Source organism: Gavia stellata, chromosome 3, assembly GCF_030936135.1.
Source record: "Gavia stellata isolate bGavSte3 chromosome 3, bGavSte3.hap2, whole genome shotgun sequence".
In the NCBI taxonomy this organism is placed as follows: domain Eukaryota; kingdom Metazoa; phylum Chordata; class Aves; order Gaviiformes; family Gaviidae; genus Gavia; species Gavia stellata.
In genome coordinates this window covers 61,920,134-61,941,786 of record NC_082596.1, presented here as the reverse complement: position 1 = coordinate 61,941,786, position 21,653 = coordinate 61,920,134, and the positions used below count along the sequence as shown (strand labels likewise).

Below are 21,653 nucleotides of genomic sequence, written 5' to 3'. Positions count from 1 at the left end.
CACTCTGAACTAAAGCAATACTAATTCAAGGGGGAATGATGAGAAAATCTGCCTTAAAGCCGCATTACTTCTTTGAACCAAAACGTTAAAGTACGTTAATGCAGCTGCAGCATTTGTCACCTTATCTCATTCCACTTATTTTTCTAAACCACTTAAATTTTATTTTACAACTGTATTTGTAAATACTGTTCTAGATAATAATTTGTGATAAGTTTGTATGGAGCTTAGAGTAACAAGGCTGCCTCTTGTTAAAAGTGTTCTCCTGTGGTGGGTTAACCTTGGCTCACTGCCAGGTGCCCACCAAGCCACTCTCTCACTCCCCCACCTCAGCAGGACAGGGGGAGAAAACAAGATGAGAAACCTCATGGGTCAAGACAAAGGAATTTTAATGAAAAAACAAAGGCTGCATGTGGACACAAAGCAAAACAACAAACAAACAAACAAACAAAAAAAAAAAAAAAAAAAAAAAAAACAAAACAAAAAACCCAGCCCATAAACAGATGCATTCTCTACTTCCCACCAGCAAGCGATGTCCAGCCATTTCCTAGGAAGCAGGGCCTCAGTACACATAGGAGTTGCTTAGGAAGACAAACACCTTAACAACAAATAGCTGCCCCCAGTTCTCTTAGATTTATTGCTGACCACAACATCATATGGTATGGAATATCCATTTGATCAGTTTGGGTCAGTTGTTCTGGTTGTGCCCCATCCAAAACTCTTGCCCACCCCAAGCCTACCTGTCTTTGCGCAGAAGGTTGGAGGGACAGCCTTGATGCTATGCAAGCACTGCTCAGCAACAGCCAAAACATTGGTGCATTATCAGTCCTGTTCCAGCCACAAGTGCAAAGCACAGCCCTGCATGGGCTACTATGAGGAAAGTTAACCCCATCCCAGCCAGACCCACTAGATCTACATTCCAGTAAATAGTAAACAGTTGGGAAAAAAATGAATAAAATTTCACTGGTTCATAGAATTGTTTAGGTTGGAAAAGACCTTTAAGATCAAGTCCAACCATTAACCTAACCCTGCTAAGTCCACCACTAAGCCATATCCCTAAGCACCTCATCCACACGTCTTTTAAATATCTCCAGGGATGGTGACTCAACTACCTTCCTGGGCAGCCTGTTCCAATGTCTGACAACCCTTTCAGTGAAGAATGTTTTCCTAATATCCAATCTAAACCTCTCCTGGTGCAACTTGCCGCCATTTCCACTTGTCCTATCACTTGGGAGAAGAGACCAGCCCACGTCTCTACAGCCTCCTTTCAGGTAGTTGTAGAGAGTGTAAGGTCTCCCCTGAGCCTTCTCTTCTCTAGGCTAAACAACCCCAGTTCTCTCCAAATTTTTCTGGGTAGAATAAAATACAGTATAAACAATTTTTTTAGCTTCCTGTATTGAATATTTTATATTATTTTTCTTAGCAAAGAGAAAAGATTTTAAAACTTCAGTTGCCAAAACTGTAACTGAGATTTTGCTTTCATAAAAAAATGTAATATATGTGATTCATATACCATCTAAAATGTGTATTACTAAGATGTGATTTGATCCAACAGTTTCGCCTCCAAAGGGTTTACATGTAAGTAGTGGTAAGCCATTAAAATGCAAACATTAGAAACAAAGAGGACTGATATATACAGCGATCTTTCAAAAAAACCCCTGTTCCTAACTAGAGAAGAAAAATAGCTGGTAATATTTTTCCCTGAATGATGAAGAAACAGAACCTTATGATGCTGCAACTATAAAAACTGTGGTATTTGCAGTTCCCTTTCTTGGGAATAAGGTATGTAGTTATTACTTCCATGAATTTACAGTGGGTTTTTTTTCCTTTCAGTTAATACACCCACCATTTTGAAATCTTTGTCATACAATTGCATACCAAGACAGATCACAGCATATGTACTTTGGTAGTCTGTTTTAAACACTTGCTTAATCTGTAGAGAAAGGAAGAAAAAGATGGTATCTTGATAATAAATCTGGAAGTGAGTACAAGTGTGTTATAATATCTTCTTCAGAGATGTACAGAAACAGAGAATTTTTGTTTTGAAATTTTTGTTAATTTGTTTTTTCTGGATCTTAAAAGGAATTATTAAACTTTGGTTCCTTATTCAACTAAGAAAATAGATTTAGGGAGCAGCAATTTAGTCTCACAACCTTTACTGGTGTTATTTAGTTAAAGTTAGGAAACATGTCATTCACATTGTAACTATGGGCTAGTGGTGGACTTGGCAGTGTTAGGTTTGCAGTTGGACTCGATAATCTTAAAGGCCTTTTCCAAACTAAATGATTCAATGATTCAATGATTCAATGATTCTATTCCCATACTGAAAGTTTATATCCATAAAAATTAGAGTTTACACAGATTTCTCAGTGATATTGTGAAATTACCAAGACTTTATAACTACAGCAGGATAATTAGTTTCTCCCATATAAGAAACACATCATCAAATATCTCATTTTGTAATTAGGAGGAAGAAATACCCCTTTCACATCTGTTGTCTAAGGAAAAGGAGAGAGTGGACATTGTGCCTCTATGTCAAAAATATGAAGAAAACCAATCTCATTCAAGCTGCTATCACAAAAATTACTTTTTGCCGATAAAGTGTGAGGAACACATCCACCCACCTCTGACTGTGTGGTGGGATGACCTTGGCTGGCTTCCAGATGCCCATCCAGCTGCTGTCTCAGCCCCCCTCCTCTATAGGACAGGGGGAAAAGTAAGATGGATCGGCTCATGGGTTGAGTTAAATTACTTTTACAAGACAAACAGATTCAACTTGGGGAAAATTAATTTAATTTGTCACTAATTAAAAATAGAGTAGGATGGTGAGAAACAAAGATGAAACTAAAAGCATCATATTTCTCCCTCACCCTTCTTCCTAGGCTCAACTTCACTCCTTCACTCCTGAATCCTCTACCTCCTCTCTCCACTCTAGAGGCACAGGGAGATGGGGAATGGCAGGTTATGGGACAATCCATAACAGCTCCTCCCTGATGCTCCTTCCTCCTCATGCTGTTACCCTGCTCCAGTGTAGGGTCCCTTCCATGGGACCTCCATGAACTTCTCCAGTGTGGGTTCTCCCCACAGGCTACAGTTCTTCAAGAACTGCTTCAGAATGGGTCCTTTCCATGGGGTAAGTCTTTCAGAAAGAGATTGCTTCAGCGTGGGTCCCTCACGCTGCAGGTTGCAACTGTTGCCAGAAGCATGCTCCTGCATGGGCTCTCCACAGGCTGCAGCTTCCTTTAGGGCATATCCACTTGCTCTGGTGTGGGGTCATCCACAGGCTGCAGGGTGGATATCTGCTCCACCATGGTCCTCCACAGGCTGCAGGGGGACAACCTGCTTCACCATGGTCTTCTCCACAGGCTGCAGGGGAAACTCTGCTTCAGCTCCTAGAGCACCTCCTCCTCTCCTTCTTTTCTGCCTTGGTGTCTGAAGGACTTGTTCTCTCACATTTTTTCCTCACTCCTCCCTATCACACTGCTGCTCAGTGTTTTTACTGTATCTTAAATGTGTTTTCACAGAGGTGCCACCAGCACTACTGATGGGCTCGACTACGGCTAGTGGTAGGTTCCTTTTGGAGCCAGTTGGAATTGGTTGTGCCAGGCATGGGGCAGCTCCTGATTTCTTCTCACACAGGCCACCCCTGCAGCCCCTCTACTATCAAAATCTTGCCATGTAAACCCAATGCAGACAATTTTTCAAATTATTTGCATAAAAAAATGTGTGCTTCCTACTTTTGAAAAATCAAATCTAATATGTTGATGATTTAAAAACCATCTTGCTAGGTAATGTTAAACTAAAATGGTTTCATCTTAAAAATACATATTGTCTGTCACTGCATCTTTAAAATCTATGGAATTTTTTCCTAAGAACATTATAACTGTATCATATTAAAGATGGAAATTAAACTTAAAAAAAAATTAATCTATGCATCCACAAACTCCACAGTTTAGCGTTTTGCACTTAGATTCTGTACAAGTCCACTACAAAATATTTTCAATGATCAAATATTTAAAACCTGATATTTACAATAATAATTAGAGATAATATGAAAGAACAGTTATTATTCCTCAAAATTAATTTATAGGTTTGTTTCAAGCTCATATTTAGATGAAATAGAAAATCTCTTTCCATAAACAGCATGTTTTGGGTGTTGATCTATACCATCAACAAATTTTTTTTCTTCATCTTATCCCTTCCTAGATGAACCAGTTAGATTCATTTAATATTTGTTGCCATGCTATTTGTCAAATAATACAGCTGTTAATTTATACAGTATTCTCCATTCCAAGAAGTACAATCGATAAAACAATGTCTGATCTCAATTGTTTCATCATTTCTGCTCACCTTGTACAACAGAAGTTAACCTTTCAAAAACTGCTTATGGAAACATTTTAAACCAACATACCGCCAGCTAAGAATAATATTAAAAACTCACATTTTGTGCAAAAAATAATAAATATTAACCTTTCTGTTCAGAACTTCAATTTGCATGATTTACTACCATAAGTGGCAAGAGATTGCACAAATTCTATATTCTGAGGAGGTATACATATTAAAGAGCCATATAATTGTGTTAACATGAAATCATTTAGACAAGAATGTAAGGACTTCACGTCTGTATTTTTAATCTTACTAACACTGTTATTAAAGAAAAAATGTTGCCATTGTTTGTTCATAACCTTTAAAAGTATAAATCAGCCATACAACAATTAATAACACTGTATATTGTTCCAAAAAACTACCATGGTTTTCCCAAATAATCTCACAGGTTTTGGAGGTTCAGGTCTCAGGTTTTGGAGAAGCTAGGGTGTTAGGCAACTGTGTTTTGCTCTGGAATTCATTCCATAACACATTACCAATATCTCTTGTGTCTACTTGCTAAGTAAAGCCCTAATCATTCAGATTAAGATGCACAAAGATCTTTAGACAGCTGCGGTTTCAACCTTGCATATGGTCCCCTTTGCTAACCTAAACATCTAACCATCAACCATATTTTACAGAAATCATCCTTCTGCACTCTTCTAACACTGCATATAACATGTCATTTTATTTGAACTCAAGCTACCATCCCAGAAAAAAAGGCTCCTGAATCAGAAGTCAAAGCCATTCTTTTCAGGCTATTGATGGTATTAGAGCAAATTTGATAGGGACAGTCTCAGAAATTAGAATGGCTCAACAGCAACATTTGGATGTCTCTACGTAGGAATAGACAGGTTCCACCTAAAATATAACTTGAGTTAGGTTGGAATCCTTGAAAAAGCCACTCTCTCCTTCCTTAACTCTTATTTTTCTTTAATGGCAGAAGCAAGGTTAAAAAATATGCTAACTACCTGTACAAACTCCTGTCTTCTCCACATATGGCTAGCCAGGTCTCCAATGCCATAACTGATTTGGAGATGAACTCTTTGTAGAGTCATTTTTCTCACATGGTTGTTTCTGTCTTACTAACTTTTTGCTGCTATGAATATAAAGTTCATTGAGGCACTAAGGGTTTACCACATTCCTTCTTTCCTCTAATACTGTTGATCTTTTATTTTACTCATGTTGTCAATGGGGTTTTGTTGTCACAGAAGAATGTTTATGGTGGTACCGTTTGCTCTGTCTGCAGCCAGAGACCAGGAGCCCTGAAGACAGTGAGCAAGTATGATTAGGATACTATTGCAGGTCCTGGCAAGGAGTCCTGGCTGGAAACACTGCTGAAGACTACAGGACTGCTCAGCCTTGGTGGTGATGCACCACAGGCCATGGTTCCCAGCCCAAACTGGAGAAACTGCTCCTGGCACTGCAGAAGCCTCAATTCACAGCTCCAGGTGGAAAATGCTCCCATTAAGGTCATGCTATCTCACCCTGAGGCTGGGGCAGGCAGAGGGAATATTCTTAACTGCAGATGCTGTGCTCCAATCAAGGAGCTCTGTCACCAAGCTGAAGGAAGGAGCCAACAGGAACCTCCTTGTGAAATTCAGCAGTGACAAAGTCCTGCACCTGGGAAGGAAGAGTGCCTTGCAGCTGTAGAGGGGTGGTGGTTTTTCCAAAGTAGCTGTTGCTTAGAGACTGGCTGGGCATCAGTCTGCTGGTGGTGTGAGATTGCTATTGCACCACTTTTTTTTTCTTTTTTTTTTATTTCCTTCACTTGTTAAATTGTCTTTATCTCAACTCACAAGTTTTTTCTCAATTTTGCCCTTGAATTACCTCCCACATCCCACTGTCGGGGAGTGAATGAGGACTGGGTGGGAGCTTACCTGACACTTGGGGTCAACTTATCAGAAACAGGCCTCCCAGAGAGGTTGTGCAGTCCTGGAGGTTTTTGAGACCCCACTGGACAAAGCCTTGAGCTACCTAGTCTGACCTCAGAGCTGACCTTGCTTTGAGCAGGAGGTTGGACTGAAGATCTCCTGAGGTCCATTCCAGCCTGACTTATTCTGTGTTTCCATGATTTGCAGTTCTTGTGAATCAGAGATAGAAACAGCTGCAATTAAATCAGTTCCCACCCTATTCTTTGGATGATAACTGTTACCAATCCACCAGATGATGGATTACATGATTTTAGCTGACACTAAAATAAATTTTTTAATTTTCTTCTTTAAACTGATAATCAACAGTTTTGAAGACAATCTTATCCCAAAATCGTCAGCTATGAAAAGGCAAACACTGCAGGGACATTCACTTTTATGTTAAGAAAACAGAGATGACTGGGCTCTGTCTCTGCCTTTTGACTTTGATAAAAAGATGAGAAGTTGTGTCAGTTAGAGGTGCGATACTAACAGACACAGCTGATCACAGATGTCTAATATTCTATGTAAGTAACATTTTAAAAAACAAACAAACAAAAAACACCAACACACCCATATAACTGAAAGATATTTGAAATACAGTAACATACCTTAACAAATAAGCATCTTTCTGGCCACATCTCCAACCTCAAATTACTTGCCTTACAAAGACATAATGAAAATGCTGATATGATATGGTATGATATGATGTGATATGACAGGGTATGATAAAATAAATAACAGTAAAGAAAAATCCCAAATAGGTGTTTGTTATGTAAGATATTTTATAAAGGTAAGCTATATGTGTGAATTGCAATTTGCTGCTCCTTAGCCACCACAGAAATATAGAAAAATCATATCATTACATTTAAAAGCAGACCTCAAGTACAGAACCTCTATCTCTTAATCTTTCCCAAGAGAAATTACCAAGCGTAACTACACCCCAAATCTGGTCCTAGTTACTGATACTGCCATTATTCAACAGTAAATGCACATAAATGACATTAAATTATTTCTTATTTAGGTAAATTAGAATGTTACAGTTTCGCACTGCCCAACTTGGAATATCAAGTAAGTATATTTACTGATTGGTTGGGTTGGTGTTTTTTTTTTTTTGCTTTCTCTTACACAGCTTTCAGAGTCTCAAAGTGGGAGCCTTCTGGATTACTACTTAATTATTAGCATAGAAAACCATAAAATAAAGGAAATACCCACAGCTAACAGTCTATGGATAATTTATCACACCATTTTTAGCAGTACAATAAGGTTTAAAAGTGAACAGATCTTTAAAGGAATAAAAAATAAGAACGGAGGCTCTTCCTTCAGTTCCCGCTTTCCTAAGAAGAGATTCAACATTCAGCAAGACAGAGAAATTATTTGTCTCACAGGTTTTTTTGCTTTGACCTTCATCAGGGCTCTGTAGCTACCAAAGCTTACTTAATCACTTCTGTTCCTCCCAGTCTTCAGTTTTGCTCCCTGGTCTTGTCAGACTTGTAATTTCCCCCTGCTCCTTTTAAAAAAGAAAAGATAGTTCTTTCTGTTTCTGTACCCTATAGAAATTCAGAGTCATTGAGTTCTAATTGTCCAGGTCTGAGATGCAGACAGAGCTGTTCTGTCTTCTGCAAGCCTTGTTTTAGGGACACATTTTGACATTATGAAAGAGTGATTCATTTTGGGAATGCTCACCAAGTAATCAAACTAAGCAATGTACATACCTTATTTTTAACCAGCAGCTTACTTTGTGCATTTTGACGATCAGAACTCGATCTAGTCAGTGTTGCTTTATTTTTCGTCTCCAGAAATCTCTGAATTTCCTTTACCTGCAACTTCAATCTTCTGATCTCTTCTTCCAAACTTTGCTTTGCTGCTTCAAGTCTCTCTCTCTTTCCCCATTCAGAGGTAGTCTCAAACTGCAGTCTTTCCAGCTGGGCAGGGTTGGGGTGGGGGGAAGAACAACCGAAAAAGAAAGAGGAATAATATGATTTAAAAAACCTGTTCTTTACAGAGTGAGGCTAATGGAGTTGCCACAGAGTAAGGTGGTCATCTTAGAAATCAGTCCAAGATAGAAGTTTTCCATGTTTCATAAAGTTAAGTACTTGAATTTGAAAAGAAAAAACCCAAGAGGTACATTAATTGTACATTCACAAAAGTAAAGCATAGATAATGTTTTAATATAGTAACTGGTAACCAAATCTTATTTTTTTCCCTGCTATTTATGGGACAACAGTATTAAAAAAATATTAAGAAAATAATTTTTTTGAATAATGTTGAGACTGATTTTGGTCCGACAGTGTCAAAGTTCACTTTTTATTCCCCAAAAGATGAAAAATCAGCATGTTCTTAGTTATAGTCTGTTTACATTTTAGAAGGACTATAATGAATATTCATTGAACTGAAGAAGTTCTGAAGTATGTCTTCAGTTCTAGAAACTGCTATCCTAATAACCAGAGAAAGGATTTGTAAGTTTTCACACTACTCTCTTTCTTGAGGTCACAATTAATAGTCTTAAGGGAAATATTGTCTTTTATGGCCAATGCTGTAACCTTAATTTAGGATAACAAAGCTTTCTGAATTCATTTATCTAATCCACATATAGGATGAATTAAATATATCAAGAAAAAGCCGTATTACTGTCATATAAAGTAATTATCTAACAACTGATTTTATATAGTCTTCAGAGACAACTAGACAGAGGTTTTGTCAAAAATGTATGAAATGTTCCTCAGATTTCAAAAGTAAAACTGGTAAAATGAGTTGATTTTTATAGCACAAAACAGGTACTTATCAGGTACCAACAGATATTTATCAGAAGATTACTATTGACAAGTACTTACTATTAACAAGTTATTATTAACTGGTTCTTATGAGATTAAAAGGGATTAAGATAGATTAAAAACTGTGAAAATGAAAGATTCCAGTTCTTTCAACTGAAATGAAAAAAATAAGAGAAATGCTAATACATAAAAGTCAAAATTTTAAGAACTTTACAGTTTTCAGTTCTATGAGAACTAGAATGGATGTTTGATAAAAGTAGAGACTGGCAACAGTGCAAGGCATTTCTTCATTGAAGAAATGGGATGTCTGTGCCAAAAAGGTTTTAGAAAGAGCCAGAAAGGTGTACTTTTTCAGACATTGGTTACTTTTATTTTAAAATAAATTTCTGGAGAATAATTAAAAGCTACTGAATATGAAGCAAAGAGAATGAAGAGTTACAGCATCAGAGACACATAATTCAGGCCCTGTGAACTGCAACAATGTGATTATCTAGCTAAATCAAATAGTAAATTTGTCTGTTCCCACCTTATTTCTGAGTAAACAAAAAAAATTAGAAACTGTAAGGTTAAGGAGGCTCATTCAGATTTTCAGACGAAAGTAGAAATGCTTTTTGAGTCTCTCTAGTAAGGACAAAATAATATTCAATGGAAAATAACAAGTGATTGATTACTAAAAATGATATTTTTCCAGATATTTCTCTAGCTAGTATTCTGTATACGATAAACTAGAGGATTCCTTAAAAGACTGAGTGAAGTACAGAGAAGAAAAAAGTTCCACAAGTTTAATCTTCTTATGATGAAGAACAATAAAACAACAGCAGTGCTGATGTTTCAAACAGTTTCCATGTATAAATCAGACGCCAACCATAAGCTTACCCATCTGAAAATGAGGTCCATAACGTCCAAAGGCTTACATTTTTTAAGTATGAGCACTTCATGAAGTAAAGTTGCCTCTAAATACTAAAGCATAATCCTTGGAATAAATATGAAATCAAAGACAAAAGAACTAAGACATTACAAGAAAACACTTCCTTAGCAAATTATTTAGACCCATCTCCAAATTCCGTTTCTAAGCCAATTCACATACCGTATGGCAATCACCAACCATATGAAATTTAACAAGAGCAAGTGCCGGATTCTCCACCTGGGACAGGGTAATCCTGGTTATACGTACAAATTGGGGGATGAGGGGCCGAAGAGCAGCCCCATGGAAAGAGATCTGGGGGTTTGGGTTGATGGCAAGTTGAATATGAGTCAACAATGTGCCCTGGCAGCCAAAAGGGCTAACCATGTCCTGGGGTGCATCAAGCACAGCACAGCTAGCCGGTCGAGGGAAGTGATTGTCCCACTCTATACTGCATTGGTGTGGCCCCACTTTGAGTACTATGTGCAGTTTTGCGCGCTTCAATATAAGAAGGACATAAAACTATTAGAGTGTGTCCAGAGGAGGGCAACCAAGATGGTGAAAGGTCTTGAGGGCAAGACTTAGAGGAGTGGCTGAGGTCACTTGGTTTGTTCAGCTTGGAGGAGAGAAGGCTGAGGGGTGACCTCATCGCAGTCTACACCTTCCTCAAGGGGGAGGTGCTAATCTCCTCCTTCTGATGACCAGTGACAGAACATGAGGAAATGTCATGAAGGTGCATCAGGGGAAGTTCAGGTTGGACATAAGGAAAAGGTTCTTCACTGAGAGGGTGGCTGGTCACTGGAACAGGCTGCCCAGGGAAGTGCTTATAGCACCAAGCCTGTCAGAGTACAAGGAACATCTGGACGAAGCTGTTAGTCATATGGTTTAGCTTTAGGTAGTCTTGTGAGGAGCAGGGAGTTGGACTCGATGATCCTTATGGGTCTCTTCCAACTTGAGATATTCTATGATTCTAATTACAGAGGATGAGTACCAACTACTCCACTTAGAAAAGTCAATTGTCAAAGAGTTAAAAGCTGAACAGATTATGTTTAAAGGAATTTTATTCTACCAACAGAAGACACTCCCTCAGGCTGTTCATTCTCATCATGGATTATTTGCTCCCCTTAACAAAGAAAACAACAAGAACAACAAATAAACAACCCTCCCTACACACACTCAACAGAATTCCTAAAACCTTGGCCAGTCGTAACATCATGATACACTGTTGGAGGGTAGTATTTGGAGTGAACTTTGAAATTAAAATGGGCCTTTGATCTAAGATTAGGCAAACTAGCAAGTAAGAAAAAAAGGAATATATTCCTTTCATACTCTGTATCATATTGTCAGACTAACTGGGAAATAATTTTAACTTTTTAAACCATTATGTTATTCAGCAGTTGTCTTTACGTTATGAACTTGTTCTTGTATGAAAAGACTTTACACAGCTACGAAACTACCGGTTTTGGGGTGTGGTCCATGTGGGTGAAGAAAAATACAACAGAGTGAAAGGCCTATGTGTTTTATACTCATGCTACCGCACAGTCTTTAAAGGTTATTTACAAACCTAAATTTCTTAGAATGTGATAAACATCTCTACTGAGACAGAACAGGGAATCAGGGAAGGATAATTTTGTACCCTTGTTTTTGTGTTTGTTTTTTTTTTTTGGCATGGTCTACACGCTGATGATAGAGTACAAGACGTTAACTCCAATGCACAAGAAAATGTTAGATGCTCACGTGTTCCTAATGCAGTATTTAAACTCTATACACTGAATTTCTGTACGATAACTGGAAAAGAAGGGACCACATACGTCTATTTAGCACCAAATATTTTTTTTTCCCCTCCTCAAATTGTGCAGACTTATAGCTGTTCAAACACCATCTACTACAATCACAAAAACTGTATTTTTCTAAATAAATATGCAGACATAATGTCTTATCTGTACCCATGAAAGATTTGGAACACAAGAAAGCCCTGTGTTCTTACAAAGCATCTGCCAAAAAACACGACTCAAATTTTAAGCCTGAAAGTTCACCTTTTCACAGTGATGACAATAATAAATACCAATTCATTTTTGGCAGACTTCAAGTAGAGAGAAATCACAAAGCCATCCAAGGTTCAATTTCAGTCAGGCAATTAAGCACAAGATGACTACCAAACCAAGATCTGATGTCAAAGCTAAACTTACTTATCTTTGTGTCTTTAAATTTTCAATTAATTGTACCCAAGATGTCTACAAGATCTAACAATGATAAATTTAAATATTTAATATACCGTATACATAAAGAACTCCATAATAAAGTCAGAAAAAAATACTAACTGGTACAAAATCATGACTAGACAATTTTGGTATCATTGATTTTACTATAAATCATTGTCCAGCAAAGTACTAGAATTCATATTTTCTGAAAATACTAAGTTTCAGAGTGTTAGTAACCAGGGTTGGTTTGCTGTTCATTAGAGTTCTCCCAAACTACACCTTATGTTTATTCCGAATAACACTTTTCATCTAATGCTCTCATAGGGAGTATTTACTCTCTTTTTCTTCTTTGGTAAAGAATGTGTAAAAAAAGTGAGGTGCCAGACGCCAACTTTCAGATTTCCAGTCAGAACACCAACTTCACAAGTCATCATGTGTAATTTTGTCACTTTTGGCTAAAAAGATCAACCTTCTCTTGACTAGGCAGAATTTGCCTCCCACATCTGTGCAATGCATTTGTATCCCACCCACACCCCAAAACCCCATCAGGTTTGGATCAGCTGGCAGCACTCAAGGCCAGCTAGCTGATATGAGCTGCTGTAAAGAGCTATTGTAAAGAACCCTTGTAAAGAGCTGGAAGAAGACTCAGCAGAGGGAAGTCTCTCTTTGCCTCAGGGATGCTTTTAATCTGAATATTCCACACCCCATCCTTGATGGAGCTGTGTTGCAAATATTTACGTATTTGCACTTAAAACATACACATCTATTATAGATTGCAGAAAACAGCTTTGATACCCCTATTGTTTTATCAGGAACACAGGTGTTCATACTTAAGCCTTGAGTGGAAAACTGAAATATTGCTATTAAAAAGGCTATGAAGGAGAATATTATTTTTTTTAAGTATGAAAATAACTGAAAATTACTGACCAAGTATTTGTTGGTAACACCTTTTCTAATTAATATTCCTAAAGTAAAGAAGGAGGCACACATTTATTTTCACTGAGACTTAAAGAATGTTATTTTGCCTTACTTTTTCTGAATTTGTATGTTCTATATTAATAGATAATCTAATCAAGTCATTATAATCTTTAAGGAGGATACTTCTGGCATGCAGAATAATGAGCATGTGTAAAGATACATGTTGATATTTGCAGAACAAAAAATCAAACAAAGGAAAAATATTTGCTGCTTACAATATTTGCCCAATGACATACATGAATCCAATTTTACTTATAATTTGTTACTCAGTCATATTTTCAAAACAATTTAAGCAACTCTTAACTCTTTAAGCAGTATGGGTACTGCACGTATCAGGTGTGAGAAATACTTCCTATGCAAGTTCAGTTACTTGTTCCATGAATTAGCTTCATTCTCTTAATTTAATTAGGAACTAAAACATCTTAATGGCTTACTGATTGCTCATGATAGAAGCAACAGTATGTTCACTACAAAGGCCTCAGAAAACCTGTGAATGTACAATATTATTATAGCTTTTAGTTGTGCATTTGATTCCATAAAAAAAGAAAGTTGGGTCAATTATACTATTTATTTTTCTTAAGAAGTGAATTAGAAGTTACAATGCTATATTCTCTTGCTGCTTGCCTTACTTCAAAAATGCAATACACATTATTCACAGCAGTAATATCCCATTCAAGAATTGCAATACTGGTTTTCTAATTGAAGTATGACTTCACAAGGCTAAGTACCGGGTCCCGCACTTGGGTCACAACAACCCCATTCAACACTACAGGTTTGGGGAAGAGTGGCTGGAAAGCTGCCCTGCAGAAAAGGACCTGGGGCTGTTGATTGACAGCCAGCTGAATATGAGCGAGCAGTGTGCCCAGGTGGCCAAGAAGGCCAAAGGCATTCTGACCTGTATCAGAAACAGTGTGGCCAGCAGGAGTAGGGAAGTGATTGTGCCCCTGTACTCAGCGCTGGTGAGGCCGTACCTCGAATCCTGTGTTCAGTTTTGGGCCCCTCACTACAAGAAGGACATTGAGGTGCTGGAGCGTGTCCAGAGAAGGGCGACGAAGCTGGTGAGGGGTCTGGAGCACAAGTCTTATGAGGAGCGGCTGAGGGAACTGGGGTTGTTTAGCCTGAAGCAGAGGAGGCTGAGGGGAGACCTCATCGCTCTCTACAACTACCTGAAAGGATGCTGTAGAGAGGTGGATGTCGGGCTCTTTTCCTAAGTAACAAGTGATAGGACAAGAGGAAACTGCCTCAAGTTTCACCAGAGGAGGTTTAGATTGGATATTAGGAAAAATTTCTTCACTGAAAGGCTTATCAAGCATTGGAACAGGCTGCCCAGGGAGGTGGTGGAGTCACCATCCCTGGAGGTATTTAAAAGACATGTAGATGTGGCACTTATGGACAAGGTTCAGTAGTGGACTTGACAGTGCTAGGTTAATGGTTGGATACAATGATCTTAAAGGTGTTTTCCAACCTAAATGATTCTATGGTTTTATGATTCTAAAAGAATTGTATTTTTAAGTAAGAGGTGAAGATACATTCCTATGAAACATATAGACTTAAACAGTTTGGGAAGATGTTTCTCTATCATTCACATCATTCTTCAAAAATGAGTAGCGAGACTAAAGTAAAGCAAAAAACCAGGTCTGGAATAAATTTAGGAAGAACAAGCAAAATTAAGTATTTCATGAGCTCTTTATCGTAATTTTGTGCACAAAATCTTGCAGGGTTATGCTCTTTCAGAATGCACCCAAGTCTGCTCGGTCCTCTTTAAGATGTTGTAAGAAGGGTCTTTTTATAACTTGGTGCTTTAGCTTCTGGAAAAGATTAAATGCAATGACTAAAGGCAATGCTAGGTGTCAACTCAGATTTTTGAGAACGTATTCTTCTCATTAAAACAAAGCAAAACAAAACAAAGCTTCAGGGGTCTGTTTCCCTCTAGAAACGAGATTTGGAATGCTGTTTGTTTTTCAGTTGAAAAAACTCATCAACCTTATTTTCCAATTATGAGCTCCCTGCCTTTAGAGAAAGTAACTTTCTCACTTATAAACAAGAAAAAAAAAAAAAGAAAAAAAAGAGTAGTTACATTTGTTGATGGGCTCTGTAGACTGTTTTGTAACTGTACAACTAGAAATGCTCTGTGAGGGACCTATTACCTCTCACTGAGCTTGAATGCACCCCTGTGATCTTTTGATCTACTCCATGGAACACAGTTTCAAAAGGCTGAAAATCACCTTATCCACTTGTGGATACCTGCTTTCCTTTCCACTATGCAGCCAGAGAAAACAAGTTATGTTTATCTTATTAAAAATGCAACACAAGGCAAACATTCAAAAAGTGTTAGCTGTTGTGAAACAACCTAACGAAATTTCTGTGGGTATATATGTTTATACAAAGTACATACATGTATGTATATGTGTATACACATTCCTATGTTTCTTTAAAGGGAACCAGGTATTTTTAAAATTTTTTTCCCCTCTTCATTACATGAAAAAATTATGGCTTTTAAATTAATATATTGCTGCCTTAAAGTCTACTGCCTCCTTTCATTTTTCACAGAAAAACATTTCACAGGAACAGTAATATTTATTTTTCATTTTGAAATTTATTACTGAAACTTCAATTTAAAAATGCAAATTGACTGAAGAGCAGTGATACCTATCTCACATCTACACTGAAAAGAATTTCAAGGGGTTTTTTCCACATAAAATATACATTGTCATACATGTACAGAAAATAAGTGTTTTAGATGCTCTTGGGTGGAACTACTCCTGATTTATAAAGGAATTGAAAGCAACAAGTGAAAGAAACAATTTGCAACTCAATGTTATATGAGAAAAAAACTCAAGATGTTTCATTTTCCATTCAAATACGAATATTTTCTCTCCAGAAAATGTCTTCGCAAACTTGCACTGAATTTTACTTTTCAATAGGAAGATCAGAATAATGGTGGAAGCATAGAGTGAGGTCAAGGTACTGTCAGTGAAGTGGATAATTGCTAAGGTGAATCGTGGAAATGAAGTACAGTGTACTGACCTTTTGAAACTGGATAATTATGTCTTAGAGCTAACCTACACCATTTTATGATTAATATAAAAGACAGAGGCCCTGAGAAAAACAGACACAGAAAAAGGAACTTCTCCTGGTACAGTTCATTAGCAGGAAAATCTTGATGCTGTAGTTCAGTTTAAGGCAACATAACAGTGGATAAGGCTCAGAAAGTTTTACTGAAACAAGGTTTTTCTCCTTCCCTTCAGTCAAGGGAAGATGGAGTACAACAATTAAGCTGCCTACGATTTTTTAATGAGTACTGCCAGCAAAAAAAAGGATGATGAAGAGGAGATGTAACAGTCAATATGATTACAGATGGAAAATGGAAAATTTTCCACACACCCCTCAGGAACAAGAGAGATTAAGAAAGAGCAATTTTTTTTTTTTTATTTTAGTAGAAAGTTTTGTTAGCTTCCTATAAAACTTAGGAAAAATTAGGAAAGTGTACTTAGAGTGTTATGATCTCCAGCTTTCTAAAGGAAGAATTTAAAATAGAGAAGGACAGAACACAAGCATTATGGTAAAAAGCTGTAGTTTTGATTTGATCTGAATGACAATTCTATCAGAAATCAAAACTGCCAATTCAAGTAGAAATTCTCTCTGCTAAAGGTTTTTCTTTTACAAAACTGGCACTTTTTAGCAACAACATTTTCTGAGAAAGATTCTCCAAACATCTTAAATAAAAGTTGTCCATACAAGATACTTCACATTACATGCAAGGTCTTTTCCACAGCAGAATTGACTGAAAACAGAAGAGTTTAATTTATTTATTTACAATCTGAACCTTACTCAACCACACCAAAACATTAACTTCTAATGCTATCTGTCTTCATACTAATAATCTACAGGCAAGCCAGATATGTGACCCAGAGAGGCAAGAATTGCTGTATAAACTAATAAAAAGAAACCTCTGTCAGCCTCACTCAAATACCTATAAAACATCTGTTTCAGCATGCACAGATCAAAAATGAAAATTTAAAATCAATAGGTTTTTGTGTGGTTTAAATGACTACACAGGGCTTTTTCAGGTTTCAAAGCAGGTTGTGAATACACATTGTCAATATTCTTGACTACCTTAATATATTGTGCATGGAGGTAATTTCCACTCATCTACACTACAAATTATTCTACAAACTTAAAGCAAGAGGCAGATTGAACTGAAAGTTAAATGAGCCACAGGTTGATTATGAATTAGGGATCATGTAATCCTCCTAAAAAAGAAAACCTATTGAAATAATGACACAGATTTGTAAAGAAATTAGTGAATTTGACTCTTACAGATCTTTTCCCCACAGTTACTTACAAAACTCAGCACAAGAAAGCTCTTTGTTTCTGAAGCAAATGTTCCTGTTCTGTAACTTAGACATGAATAATATCTCTCAAAAAAAGTCATATCCAATGACATTTTCAAAGCCAGAGCCAAGAATTCTACAGTTGTGCAATTTTGTCAACTATCTTCCAAGTTATTGCACATTGACACAAAATGCAAGGACCGAGAATCTGCCACTTCACAGTGGTAGTTTATTTATGAGATGATGTCAACTTCTAAAATATTGGATTTGTTGCAGCTGCTAGAAGGAATGGCAGAAGTGCAATTTCCTTGAATAGGGCACCTAGGTAGACTGAACCAAATAAATTAAAAGACCAGCTCTTCCTGAGGAATGGAAGCATTCATCAAGTGGAAGCATCACATTACTTCATTAAGAGTGCATTTTGAAACACCATTACAATTTGTAGCATAGTTGTAATACTGGGTCTGAAGCTCTTTTATCAATGATCTAAAAGGAATAGTATCAAACTGTTAAAGATACTCTTTCAACGCAACTGGGAGAAAAAAATGTCTGTACTGGAAGATCAGGAAAAACCTGATACGGGTAGAAGCATCTTCAAAGAGCTATTATATAAAAGAAGAAGAGATCAGTTAGATGGCTGAATCTGATTCTCTGAAACCCCTTTTGGTTTTAGGTCAAAAATGGCTACAGAACTTGGAAGGTGACAGTGGTTCCATCCTACTGCATACCTCCCTTTGGGAAAGCTATAAGAGTGTGGAGGAATGGCTTAGTAACACGGGACACGATCTGATTCCCATGAGCAACCCAGTCTCTGATGAGAGGAAAGGTTCGGAGGAAACCGTTAACTGTCCTTGAAAGCCTGTTGTGATAAGAGACAGTGGAATGATAAACAAGAAGAAGGAGCTACATCTACGAAGAGGAGAAGTGCTCCTGTGCGTGCACAAGAGCACTGTACAAATCACACTCGCCGCCTTGGCGCGTGAACAGAGGCTGTAAGCCAATTATACAACTGTTGCAGACGCGTGTTCTTGGCATCTGTCTATATATACTCTGTAAGCTTGAATAAAGGGGAGAACGACTATACTCATATTGAGATTTCATCGTTACTCCGGGTCCGTCTCCCACTCCAACATAAGAGGAAGACAGACTTCACGTAAGCAAGATACCCATGTTCAAGTGGATAGGAAATACTTTCAAGAATCTTCATTACCTGCAATATACCCTTTATTTTGTTGGGGGGTGAGGTATTTATTTTATTTGTTTTGAGATACCTACTTCTAGAAGTCTGTGAGAGCTTGGTGACAACTGCAAAAGCTCCTAAAGTAAACCCATCAGCTCGCCTGCTTCCAAACCCCTCACTGCTGTGCAGAGGTGAGATGCTTGCTGGCAAGCAAAACTATTACTCACCATGTGTGACACTAGGCAGTTTTGCAATGATTATTTACCATATATGACTGTTTCTAGAATTATTTTCCTTTTTCATCTAAAAGAATTAATCAAAGACTACCAGAATCCATAGCACTTCTTTCACAGGAAAGGGAAGACAAATGTTGGATACCTTTTTATTTGACAAGTACTTCAATAGTCAATATAGGAAAAAATAAATTTACTCTGCTTTTTCCTTATTGTGAGCAAGCCTGCCAAGAACACCATTTAGTCCATCCGAAGCTATACTGAAAGCATGATAAATGTTCTTGTGCCTGACAATATCTTGAGACACCAAGCCTTGCAACAAATTGAACTTTTTAATGAATGCTTATATTCATAACAATGCACGTATCTGAGCTCCAGCATGTTTAGTAATCAAATATTTCTTCCTTCTGGTACCACTCAAAAGTTTGTCTGCTGCAAGCTGATATCATTGCACTATGTTGACATTAAAAGAAAAGTTGCTGATTTACTGGCATTTATCTTCCTCTTCCTTCCGCATCTGCACACAGAAAAATTCTTTTGTGTGTATGGCTAATTTACCACAAGTGATTTATGCAGGAATATAAGTTGCCCATAGACACATAAAAAACTTAAGGGCTGAAACTTTACAACAGTCATAAATATGTGCAGAGAGGCATAAATAAGTTCAAGAAAAGGAAAATGCTGGGAGTGACATGGGGAAAATTACCTTTGATGTCACAGATCTTTCTTTATATATTGATTCCGGCACTGCTTTTATGAGTTAAGTTCAAGTTGATATGGACTATATATTATGTTAAACTAAATAAACATTAACACCTTCACTGAAAAACTAGAAATTATGTCCATCTCAAATAATCCTTAATGCAGCTTTAACAGTCCACATTAACATGCTTATCGGCACATGATAGTTCTGATATTTCAGATGTTGTTTGCTGCATTCATATCTCAAATGAAACATCTGGATGTATCGTAATATATCTGGTGGAGCCCCACTTAAAACAATGAATTCACACGAAGAATTTTTTTAATATCAACCACCTGCTGTTAGGGAGAATCTACTATGCATTCAAGGAAAAAAGTTCTTTTTGTCAATGAGTATCAGAGAAAATTATCCATAATGCCTGTCCAAAATTCTATTTTCACCAATTATCTGAAAATAATTAAAAACTTCAGAGTAACTACTTTTACCTATCTAAATTGTTGAGATCAGTAAAGAGAACACCAACACATCATGCACTAATTTTTACTATAAAATTATCAAGTGTTCTTGTGTTTTATCTTATTTTAAACAAAAGCGATATTTACATTTTTCAGGTGGAAAAAATAAGGAACACGACTAAACAAATACAGAAAGCTTCTTGTTGTATGCTAGTCTTCTTCACTGTAATCAAATTCATAAAAAGATCAAGACTAGAGGAATATCCAAACTGTCAGTGTCTACCAAGTTGTGCAGTACTGCTTACTTATTTCACATTTTCATATGTGAATAACAAGCTATTGCAAAAAATGTCTAGGAAACCAGTTAGAACTGGAAAAGACTACTAGAATAAAGATATACAAACACATACTATACATAAAATATCTGACAGCCATAAGATGTAAGGACAATTCTGTCAAGTAGATATTCTTGTAGGCTTGCCAAAAAGGTTTGAATGTTTGAATGAATATTTAAAACCAAATAAGAGTATGATTTTTTTTTCTGACACATCTTGTGCTATTTTAGCTGTCTCTTCTCCCACATAATGTCTATTTTTATATTTACATAATTAATTACATGATACCCCTTAGAGCCCTACTATCTCAGATTTCCCCTGATTTAGTATAACAACAAGTAAATAAAAAAATCTGTATTGCCACTGGTCCCAAAGACAGATTTTATTGTTGATGGAGAAGTACAGTAAAACTGTCAGGTAAACTATGACCTAGCTGATGACTAGAGTTAGGATTTAAAACTGGGTTCCTTCTGAAATCTAGGTCCATCAAATGAAATTAAAAGACAAAAAATATGCCTTAGTTACACCTGCAGGAGAAAGAATTCTGCACTTGTACTATCTTTAGGCGGAAAAAAGGTCTACAATAACAAAACTTGCCAGTGCCCAAAATTTGGTGGTAACGAGATTGACTGAAAGGTGTCCTATCAGAAACTGAAAATGCATCTTACATCACCAAAACACTACAGTGTTTAAATGATTACAATTAGTGATTAAGAGGCTTGCTACAAGTATATTTCATTTTGCAGCTAAACCTAATAAGCCTTAAGAAAACTAGGTCCACTAAAAAGCATCTACAATCTCTTCAAGAAACAGTAGCCCCGTAAAGCTGTGGTCTTTAATTCTATAGCCCCACTTATAAGAGTCTGATAGTTAGTATCCTGAAATATGTTACTCCTTTTTAGAAATCAATCAATCTATCAATCAGTAAATAAATAAATAATAAATTCTGCCACAAGGCTTCAGGATGCTTGTAATTCTGGTTGTATTTCTTCAGTCTTTCTCTAATAGCCGGTGACCAGTATAGCAGTAAACTGTATGCGAAACAGTGTGGTATCAACAGAGAGCGTTTTTCAAATGGGGGGAGGGAGGTGGAGAGATGGGATATTATTATGGCGACAACATTATACTTTTTTTCTGAAGTAAATAAGCTTTATGAAGTGCTGCTGCCAATTCATTAGTATACATAATCAGAAGCTACATGCTAACAAAGAATTTATACAAAGCATCTGTATACTTACCCCTAAACTAATATAAAAATCAGCTTTCCAGAAGACCAACTGGTAT

General features: G+C 37.0%; 1 protein-coding gene across 1 annotated transcript in view; it reads right to left on the bottom strand.

The window, feature by feature from the left end:
* Window positions 1-21,653, bottom strand: part of CCDC102B (coiled-coil domain containing 102B) — a 186,747-nt gene that overhangs the window by 117,339 nt on the left and 47,755 nt on the right. Inside the window, exon 7 of the mRNA XM_059815694.1 lies at window positions 7,988-8,197. Within this exon, the coding sequence (XP_059671677.1) occupies window positions 7,988-8,197 (210 nt within the window). The remainder of the gene's footprint in view (window positions 1-7,987; window positions 8,198-21,653) is intronic.